The sequence below is a fragment of the Tachypleus tridentatus genome, chromosome 8, assembly GCF_004210375.1.
Source record: "Tachypleus tridentatus isolate NWPU-2018 chromosome 8, ASM421037v1, whole genome shotgun sequence".
NCBI classification, from domain to species: Eukaryota; Metazoa; Arthropoda; class Merostomata; order Xiphosura; family Limulidae; genus Tachypleus; species Tachypleus tridentatus.
Window position 1 is genome coordinate 122782792 of NC_134832.1, and position 11284 is coordinate 122794075.

Sequence of the window (11284 nt, forward strand, 5' to 3'; positions counted from 1 at the left end):
AGCTCTCTGTCAGACCAGTCCAGTATTTCCTATTCTTAGGATGCCATGTCCATTTGATTCCTGTTTCCGTCACTGTATCGTCCCTCCATCTTCTCTTTTGCATTCCATTAAATATTTTTCCTAAGTTGCCAATCTATTGTTCTTAATGTATGCCTACTATCAAAACACCTCACTACATGCTTGACCCATTTCCATTTAGTTCTTGGAATGAGCCTTAATGTACTCATTATATTTGTTTCTTATTCAATCATTTCTCTATCTGTCTTGAAGTGTTATATGGTAAACTATACAATATGAAAGTGTAAATTAAATGCATATATTATGTTTAGGGCTAAATACACGTTTTAATAAAAACAAACAAAATTTTTATTATGCAGTGAAGGTTTCAGTTTTCTCTTTTTGCCAGTCTTTTGCTCATTGTAGCTTGATATACAGTGATGCTCTAGTTGGTTGTTAAATTCTGGTTTTGTATTTCAAATTAGGAGTGCTTTTTTTTTTCCTTAACGCTCATTCATCTGTTGCTAAGTCTATCATTTAGAAGTATTTAATGTTTGGCTTCTTGCTTCAGTCTTTATTAAGATAATTCTAAAGCACAGTTTTGGAAGGGCTGTTTTGCACATGCTCTTTGTTTGAGTCTGTTAGCTAGAGTTCATGTCGTTCACTCAATGTAACCTTCTCCCACTGATACAGCAGGAAGTCTACGGATTTACAACATCAATAGTAGGGGTTTGATTCCCCTCAGTGGACACAGCAGATAGCTAGATGTGGTTTTTCTGTAAGAAAACCACACACACATACAATGTAGCCATTCCTCAAACATGGACACTTGTATTTATATACTACTAATGATCTTTTTCCAAGAAGTATTTTGTCTGTGAAGAGGAATAAATTAAATATTTATTTCGGTTTGAATATCACTCTTAGGCTGGCAAAAAGATAACTTTCATTGTGTTCTTTGTTCCTTTTAGTTTGATGTCATGAGAACCAGTGAAAAGTAACAACAAGGTGATATGACATTTGGGTAGGTTGAAGTGTGGAATCTTGCAATTTTAAACAATATTAATGTTTTCAGAAATGTTTATGTAAGCTAAGAGAAAATCATTTTTATTCAAGTATTTTACTAATATTGAGTACTTTATTATGATAACTACAATGAAATAACAACACAGGATAAAATGTTAGATTTGTGACAATATCTAGTTTTGAACCTGTTGTTCTGTTTGATGATCTCTAGGTCAAAGAAAGTATTTTCAATTACTTTTGTTTTTCAACAGTAAACTTGGAATTCCTGTACTTAGAATTTAAATAATTTTTAAATTTTTTGACATGGCTTTGTTATCTGAATACAATAAAAGTGTCATCAACGTATCTCTTATAAATTATTGGCTTTGATTCGGGAAGATAGGAATGTAACCAATTAGCTTCATGACAAGACAAAGATAAATTAGTTAATATGAAAGCAACTGATGAGCTTATGGCCACACCATCAATTTGGTCATGTGTCAAATTATTAAACACAAAGTGAAATTTTTTGGTTGCAGTTTCAAGTAGTTATGTTACTAAAGAAACATAATAAAACATGTATATACCAATCATTTTCTTACCATTAAATAAACGTTGTGAAATAAATACTGACAATATAAAGGTCTTAAGTGTTGTTAACTGTGAAGATGCTGCTGCTGCACAAAAGGATTTAGATCACTTAGTGAGTTGTGCAGATAAATGGCAGATGAGTTTTAATTATAATAAATGCAAATTTAAATTAACTTCGATAGGAATAACCTTAACAGTGAATTGTTGCTAGTAGTAAGGCAAATAGGACTGTAAAATAATTTGTTATAAATTTATGTATGATGAGAGCTGGCTTTAAGAATATTTTTTCTATTGAATAATAGTTTGAACTTAGTATCGAGGATAGATAAACCAGTTGTTGTCCTTAAACGTTATGTTATACATACTGACATATTTTTGTTGTTAAACAAATATAATAAAATACATGCATACCAACAGCAAAAACCTCAATAATAACTGTTTTGATGAGAATGATGTATTGATGCTCTCTGATTACTGAGCAATTGAACTAGAAGTAAATATTCACAAGCTTCTAGTAATAAATAAAAGAAAAATATTGATTACTAGAATATGTATCATAACTAGTTTTCATCAGGGTAACTAAGTTGAATGCCAGTAATAATCAGTGATGCCGAGAAAACCCACTTGTGGAGAAAAATATATATGTAAAAACGTTGTGAACCTGACGATGACCGAAGAAGGTCGAAACGTTGTTCACTCCTCTACGTAAAAAATTTTCTCAACCCAAACGAGCCGTTTTTACATATATAGAATGCCAGTATTGTTTTACACCACATGTTTGTATATATACACACAATGCCACACTTGCGATTACTTATGTGTGGTTCCCGGATGAGACTGATAAGTTTACGGACTTGCAACACTAACATTTGGGGTTCGATTTCCTGTGGTGTACGCTGCAGATAACTTTTCTCTCTCTCTCTCTCATAGTTATTTGGGTATTTATGTTTATATACCCAGGAGGGTTAGGTATTGACGACCTCTTCCTCCCTTTCTTGTATTTGTTTCAGCATCTGTCAACTGTATTAATACATTGTAACCCGCAATTACACAGGCCCTTTTCAGAGCAATGTCCATGCACAATCTACACATACACTTGGTGCAAATAAAACATTTCTCTTATAGTTCCATAATTATTTGCACTTGCATTAGATAGGTATCAACTATAAAACATTCACATAAATCCCTTTCAATGTTTATTAGTTAACTCCTAAACTAATGTGAAGTCTAGTTTATAGGTGGCCTTTTTTCTTTTATTTTGAAAAGATATATTTACTGGGGAAAGGTGTTTAGGTCCATCCTCATCATGTATACAGTATCTGTCTAGTTCGCTTACTAGTTTAGTTTTCTCCAATTTTTGTCAACATAATTTATTGTACTATGTAGGAGTCTATCTGCTTTTGTTTCTATATGTGCGTATTTATACATGAATTCTAATATGTAGTTCTGGGTACTTTGTAACCTGTTGTAAGTGGTGTATTTTGTATAGTTTGTAGTAGTTTCTTGCTTACGTTCATCCATGCAGGGGTTGCATAGTCAATGAAGAGTCAAGTGTATGTTTTATATATTTTTATGATAGTATCTGCCGTTGCTCCATTGCCGTTGCTCCATTATTTTTACCAGTTAGGCCCCTAGCATAGTTTGTTCTTTGCCAAATTTTTGTTTTAATATTATTTATGTGGTTTACCCATGTTAGCTTAGGGTCAAATGTTAGTCCTAAAAATTTTGCAGATGTAGCAGTCTGAATGAGTGCTACATTCATATAGATCTGAGGTTGTGCTTTTTTGTGTTAGTGGGATTGACCGTAACATTATAATGCCCTTATGGCTGAAAGGGCGAGCATGTTTGGTGCGACCGCAATTCGAACCCGCGATTCTCAGATTACGAGTCGAACGCCTTAACCCACCTGGCCATGCCGCGGACCATTGACGTTTTGTACGTGTTTTTTAGTCTTTTCAAGCTAAGGTATTTTTAAATTATACTTCAATACGTTTGTTAATGCAGGTTTTTATTTCGAAAATCTTTGTTGTTCGAGGAAAATGATGTTTTCAAGACTTTCGAAGAGTGAATAATAATACCTCGAATTTAAGATGCACCCTATTTTTCAGTTCAGAAAATTTCGCCGGGTTGTCCGGCAAGACACCAGCCAATCGTCGAACCAGATTAAGGTCCTTACGGGCGCAGAATGCAGCTCAAGAACAATAGTACGGCATCTACGAGAGAAAGGCTTTAAAAACCGTAAACATCTTCAAAGGTCATGCCTTTTTCCACACCACGAAACAGCTCGGTTAAAATTTGCTGAGAAGCACCAAACATGGGACGAAGGAAAGTGGAAGGTTTTGTTCTCTGATGAGAAAAAAATTTAACCTGAATGGTCCAGATAGCTTCCAACGTTACAGGCACGATAAGGATATCCCACCGGAGACATTTTCTACACGACACAGCGGAGGAGGTTCCATCATCATCTGGGGTGCTTTCTCCTGCCCTGGAACAATGGAGCTTTAGGTTATACAGGGGCGTCAAACAGCAACTGGCTACATTCGCATGTTGGAGAGATCATCCTTGTTGACTGAAAGTCCTCGCTTTTGTGGAAATGACTGGATCTTTCAGCAGGACAACGCTGCAATATACAATGCCCGCAGAACAAAGGACTTTTCATAGCGAATAACGTGATTCTTTTCGACCATCCAGTGTTTTCGCCCTAACTGAACCCCATTGAAAATGTTTGGGGGTGAATGGCAAGGGAAGTCTATAGAAATGGACGTCAATTCCAAACAGTGCATGATCTTCGTGAAGCCATCTTCACCACTTGGAATAACATTCCAGCCATCCTTCTGCAAATGCTAAAATCAACCATGTCAAAGCGAATGTTTGCAATTATTTGTAATGACGGCCGTGCAACTCACTACTAAGACCTCTTGTTGGGTATTTCCTACCCTGTTTAGGACTTCTTTTTTGGTATGGTCTTAAACTTTTGACAACTAGTATTTAGGCTAATTTCATAGTGTTCACATTTTCCCTATTAAATGCTAAAAAGGTTTTATTTTTATTTTCCCTTTTCTTATTTTCATCTTTCGAAGCTCTATTCAAATAAGTGGCTGAGTCTGACAACGCAAAATGCATATTTTATTTCGTTATGTTCATTGGCCTTAAGATTTTGGCCAGCAGTGTATATATAAAGATATTCTAAATTACATACAGTGGAGCTCCATTAAGCCGCGGACCAGTAAACCGCGAAATCGCTTAAGCCGCTGAAACAAGTCTTGTTAGCGAGGATTATCGCGGCTCACCGCTAATTTAAGAACGTGTAAAAACGCGGCTTACGAATTTAATCCTGGCTTTATAACTTCAAGGGGATATTTAAAAAGGATTTGCTTTAATTTGGGAAATAAATAAAATATATTACAATAGAAATCGACCGTTAATCTACCTTATTCATAAATTAAAGTTAATCCGCGGTAAATCCGTGAAAAGAGTGATCAATAATTAAGGTATTATTTTTAATTCGATAATCCGATATTTTTATGGAATTTTATAGATATTGGCCACAAACCCAATAGAAATCACTTCAGTTTCTGAATTAATAGTGAGCATATCATATTGACAAATTCCTACCCCATGAGTACCAAACGTAAACATACATCGTATGACGTTCAGCAAAAGCTGAATGTCGTAGAAAGAATGCGAAACTCGTGCTAAAGTTAGTAGAGAGTTAGGCATACCTGAGTCTACATTGCGTGGGTGGATTAAAGATGAGAATAAATTAAGAGCATTTCTTGATGAACTTGATGAGGGTGGTTTGAAACGCAAGAGAGCTAGAACAGCACAAGATCCTGAGCTAGACAAGGCAACGTTCAGTGCATTTTGTGAAGCCAGAAACAATGGAATTCCCATATCTGGACCAGTTATTCAAGCACAAGCAGAGAAACTACACAAGGAACTTCATGGCCTTAATGCAGATCCAGAGTTTACTGTGGATTGCATTGCATTGGTCGTTTGTGTTAAAACGGCACTTGTCAATTGTATCTGAATAGTCTATACATTAATATTATAATGATCACGCAATGGCCCGGATGAGGCTCCTCGGCGGAGCTGTCGGCGACTTCGGCTTTTCAGTCACAAAGGTTTAAGCCGCGGTTAAGCAGGTTGACCTCCGAAATACCGCGGCTTAAAGGCGCTCCACTGTTCGCACAGCGTGAAGCAGTTAACAAAAATATTGTTTGAAGCAACATCGTTGAAGCGGTTCTATAAAATTGTCTTACAAATAGAAAGAAGTATTAAAATGACACAAAAAGTCATTAAACATAAAGTCAAAAGTAAAAGATAAAATAGTAATTTAATAATACTAATAATAAGGACAATGAAAATATGTGTAGGGAGTTAAAGTTAACGGGAGCGACAATGAATGACAGATGTAATAAATTATAATGTCACATGAAATATCGTCAATCGATTAAGACCAAACTGCCTACAATTGTTGAGAATGTTGAAAGCGACGTCTTTATTACTAGCTGCAAAATACGTTTATAGGTGAACTGAATATGACTGTTGGCGCTGTTAAGTTGATCAATAAAACCTTGGGAGTAAAAACACATGTGGTATCTTAAAGGAGTCATTATTTGCCAGCCCTAACATGAAAGGTTTCTGTGGGTAGCTACAATTATTAAAAAGCTATTTTTTTCCCGCAAAGTTATAAAATAAGCTATCTTTGTTCAATCCATCACGAGGAAATGAATCCCGTATTTTAACATTGTAAGCTCGTAAACTTACCCCCGATTCGCCTAGAGACAGCTAAATAATATATATTATTTATTTATTTATTTATTGCTTATTTTGTTTTAATATCGATTACTGTAGATGGATAAGCTCTCTCATCGTTACCAAAAGTTTGATCTGTTTAATTTCTTATTAACAGATCTTAGTGGCTGTGAATTATAAAATAAGTTTCTCGAAAACTAATACAAAAACGTTTACGCTCATTTATGATTAAAAATTCAATGTGATGCATGCATGTAGCAGTTTTATTATTAAGCTTTTGATTATAATTTATGACAACATCAAATATTTCGCAGTAAACCTTATAATCACCCTAGCTACGTTCAATGTAAGAAATGACATAACATGTTTATTATAAGCTAAAATTACATCAAAATTTGGACTGCTAATTTTGTCAACTGCGCGAAGTAAAGGTCACCAATGGCTTAGGAAGAAATATGACAATTTATAAATCTAAACATCGTGTTTTGATGCCCGTGGTGGACATACCATTGATAACTAATTATGTATATAGCATTATACTAAGCAACAAACAGAATCGAAAAATAAAATTTATTTACAAATAACTTAAGAGACGATAAAAATGTAACTCATGTTTGAAACCATAGGAAAAGATCTCTGTGAAAGGTATCTGATCATATTAAAATTTTATTAGCTTACAAAGATTATTTAGTTAACATTTTTTATTTATTAGTATAAATTTAATGAATAACAAGTACCATCAAACCCAAAATGTAAGTGAGAAAGTTCTGTTTTTTAATACGTCAAGGTTCGGCATGACCAGGTGAGTTAACGCGCTCGACTCGTAATCTGAGGGTCGCGGGTTCGAATCCCCGTCGCATCAAACATATTCGCCTCTTTAGCGTTATAATATGACGGTCAATCCCACTATTCGTTGATAATAGAGTAGCCCAAGAGTTGACAGCTTCGTGGTGATGAGTGGCTGCCTTCCCTCTAGTCATACACTGCTAAATTAAGGACGGCTGGCACAGATAGCCATTGAGTAGCTTTGCGTGTGAAATTGATTAGTACTATTTGGTATAGTAATAACGATTTTTTATCGACAGATATCACCAGCCAGGGTAGAGATCATCATAATATTAAGCGCTATTAAATCAATTGAAGAAACCGTGAGAGGAAAAACACATGCAGAACCCAAAAAGCCATTAATTATCTGTCAGATACAACTTAAAGTCAGTAAAGTCTATAACGCCAGAAAAGAGCTATTCAAAAAGCGCATGTGCACGAGAAACAATATAAAGGTCACCGCTGGTAATTTCACCAAACATAATTACTACGTGCAATTTTTTACTGTTCAGGCTTATGTATAACTTAAAGAATGAAATCCAGTATTTGTTGAAAAGAGAAAAGTCATCACACAAAGATCTCTATCGAAACATAGTGACGTGATGAAGTTGAAAGTTAGACCTGGAACAGAAGAATTATCTGAAGAATGCAAAGCTGCTAAAAGTCTTCAGTTCCTGATATGGTCGTTGAGGATCTTGGGAATTCACTTGAAGGTTGAAGAAAACAGATCTGGACGGTTCTTCAAGACGTGGAAAATATGGACCTGTTTCATTTGGTTGTTGCTTATACTGAACTTCATTAACAACTTCCTTACTATGGTGTTCACTAGAAATGTAACTGGTGTAATTATGGCGATTCTTAATGAGTTTGGAATAGTAGTGTGGGGAATATCTCTATATAAATTAAACAAATTCAGTAAAGAGCTGCTGTCTATCTTATCATCCATGAGCTGCAACACCATTCTGGATTTTATGAAGTATGAAAATGAGCCTACACTTAAAGTTAAATACAATTTAATCGTCTTTAGCGTATGGTGTACCAGTTTATGGGATTTTTTATTCGAACTGTTATATTTCCCAAACACAAACTACTCGATAAAGAATACACCATCTAACATTACCTCAATCAACGTTTCAAAAACGGAAAAAATGGTGAGTCAGATCATAAAATGGTACGATTATTTTATCTATGATTTCGTTTTTTGTCCTTCTTTATTCTTTCCAGTTGTCTTATATGGATTCTATTGTATAATTCTTGGTGACCGTTTTAAACACTTCAATGACTACGTTACTCTGAAGACATCAGACATTACAGCCTGCAACATCAGATATATTCGTAAACAACATGGAAGTTTATGCACCATTGTTAATGAACTAAATGACGCCTTTTCGGGACTCACCCTACTTTGGTACATTGTAATTATTTTTAATTTTTATAGTTTTATATACTTTATTATTGACAAAGTGTACAATTTTCCTGTAGAAGATATGTTCTATGTCATGGGTCCTTATATTCCGGTTTTGATAAACATAGGTTTAATATTCATCCTGTTATCAGAATCAGCTTCGAGAGTATCGCGCGAAGCTCACGCATTGTTTCCTGTAATCTATAGATTTACAGAAACCGATTCATTTCCAGGAGACACCCGTCTTTATCGTGAACTTCTAACATTCATCACTAGGCTAAGCAATCCAATGATAGGGCTCAGTGTAGGAGATGCATTTATAATAACCAGAGGTTTTACATTCAGTGTGATTGGTGTAGTCGTGACCTTTCTGGTCATTTTGCTCCAGATGAATCCTGAAATGAAAAATATTATTGGAATTTAAATTTAAAGGTCTTTAAGAAATAACACTTGTTTGTAGAGAACGGTTTTCGCAAAAGTAATATTTATATTTCGAGGCCATTGAATGCGTTTAAAACCACCCATTTTATTAGTACAGGAAGTAATTTATTCTTACAAGTTCAAGAATGACGCTAAATTATAAACTTTCAAATGTAAATAAATGTAGCTTTCAGTATAAAGTGGTGATAATAGTAAACGTTTACAAATTATCGCCTAATGTTTTTTTTTAAGTTATTGTATCGGACACTTCTCGTAAAATGGCGTAGTTTTAAGACTTCTTATTAGTTTGTAATGTTTTAATTTGTGTATTATGCACGGACGAAACCTTATGTATATTTGTAATATTAATGAATATTATTAAAAGTTATGAATTACATGTGTGCTTTATGTTTATTTAATAAACACAAGTAACATATACTAAATCATGGCATTTAGCTAAAACATTCAATTCCTCATTTGGACGTATTAGCTCGAAGATAATAACAAAACTCTGTACCAACTCTAGGCAAGAGTTTACAATGTTATAAAATCAACTCTTAACAAATCTATAGTTAATAACATGCATAAACTTTTCTTTATTTGATAACTGTAGTTTAGACTTAAGAAGAAACACTTAATGGACATGTACTTAACGTTAGATGTTTGTTATAGCTTAGTAATTGATGTCATTTGTAAATGATTCACATCTGTGGGAAGAAAATTATAGTTTAGGTTACTAAAGGTACTTAGAGTAAGACCTAGTTATGTTGCTACTCAAGGTAGACCAGCTTTGCTCTCCTAAAAGTGCGTAATCGAATTAAGATCTAGTTATGTTGCTACTCAAGGTATACTGGTTTTTTATCCTAAAAGTGCTAAATCGAATTAAAAATTATGTTATGCAGATTTATATCTAAATATTATTCGCCATAGCAATTACAAAATAAATTTGGTTTAATCACAATAAACGGCCCGGCATGGCCAGGTGGATAAGGCACTCGACTCCTAATCTGACGGTCGCGGGTTCGAATCCCTGTCACATTAATAGCGGCCAATCCCAAGATTTGTGGGTAAAAGAGTAGCCCAAGAGTTGGCGGTGACTGGTGCTGACTAGCTGCCTTCCTTCTAATATCTTACACTGGTAAATTAGGAACGGCTAACACATATATAGCCCTCGTATAGCTTTGCGCGGAACTCGAAAACAAACTTGTCTGTATTAGAGAAAAGCATTCAAACAATAACTTCAACACTGCAGGGCATAACTTTCTGAATTAAATTTGTGGACATTATTTATGGGATGACCTGATACTATATGTGTGTGTATGTAAAAACTACCGATTGCCAGAACTGTTGCAAACTGAAATTTCGAGAACCTCGTCTAACAGTCATGAAAGGTAGTCATTGCAATATGCAGAAAGACAGTTTGTATTAAATGGTTTGCTACAGTTGGTGTACTATAAACCTCGAAAGCTATAAGTGCAATTAACGTTCGTTAATTGGAAAATTGCAGATATTTGACCAGGAACGTTAATAGATTTCGAACATTAAAGGCAGTTTAATTTCAGCATATGATGAAAACCTTAGATAACTTCAGCGGTAAAAAAACAAAACATTACGTGTGATCAGTGAAGAGTTAGCTAGCTACTCGTTAAGTGAGCTATACCGATATCAACTCGAAATTAATTCGTTCATCGTAAATTGTTCATAAAATATTCAGTTTCAGATCAGATATAAGACTAATTCTTCTTTTAAGTTTGTAAAAAATTTGTATGTGAATCACTATTTGTAATAACCATTATTTAAATCGAATATTATTTGTACATTAAAATATATTTGTGTTAAAAAAGAAAGCTGTGCGTATAATTCTTGTTGGCAGTTATCATAAATTTAATACTTATTAACGTTTAATTAACTTCTAACTTGAAATTAACGTTTAACACAATTTTAGGCTATTTCAAATTGTAAACATAACATGGTAAATTGGAAGGTCGTTTGGGATAAATTATAATATGTAATATCTAATTTATGCTAACCCTGAGTATTACATAGGAATTGTATGGTGTATAGAACTGAGAACTTCAAAACCTTTATGTGTAATTGATTTGCTATGCATTTATTTTCACATCTACGTCAGTTTTAGTTTAATGCATGTAACATATATTGTTAAATATGTACTGCGCAAGTTCCGCTTGTTCTTCAAATTTGTAGAATATTTTTTAGCGTAAAAATCAACAATACATGTTTTACGGAAACACTAGTGTATCTTCGAATATTGTTGAACTTTCG

The 11284-nt window shown here is 34.2% G+C and overlaps 1 protein-coding gene across 1 annotated transcript; it reads left to right on the forward strand.

The window, feature by feature from the left end:
- Nucleotides 1-966: 966 nt before the first annotated feature.
- On the forward strand, nt 967-9604 carry LOC143223375 (uncharacterized). The gene is made up of 2 exons (XM_076451282.1): nt 967-1021; nt 7437-9604. Exon 2 carries the CDS (start codon nt 7779-7781, stop codon nt 9003-9005), a length of 1227 nt encoding a protein of 408 aa, XP_076307397.1. The 5' UTR covers nt 967-1021; nt 7437-7778; the 3' UTR covers nt 9006-9604.
- Nucleotides 9605-11284: the final 1680 nt, after the last annotated feature.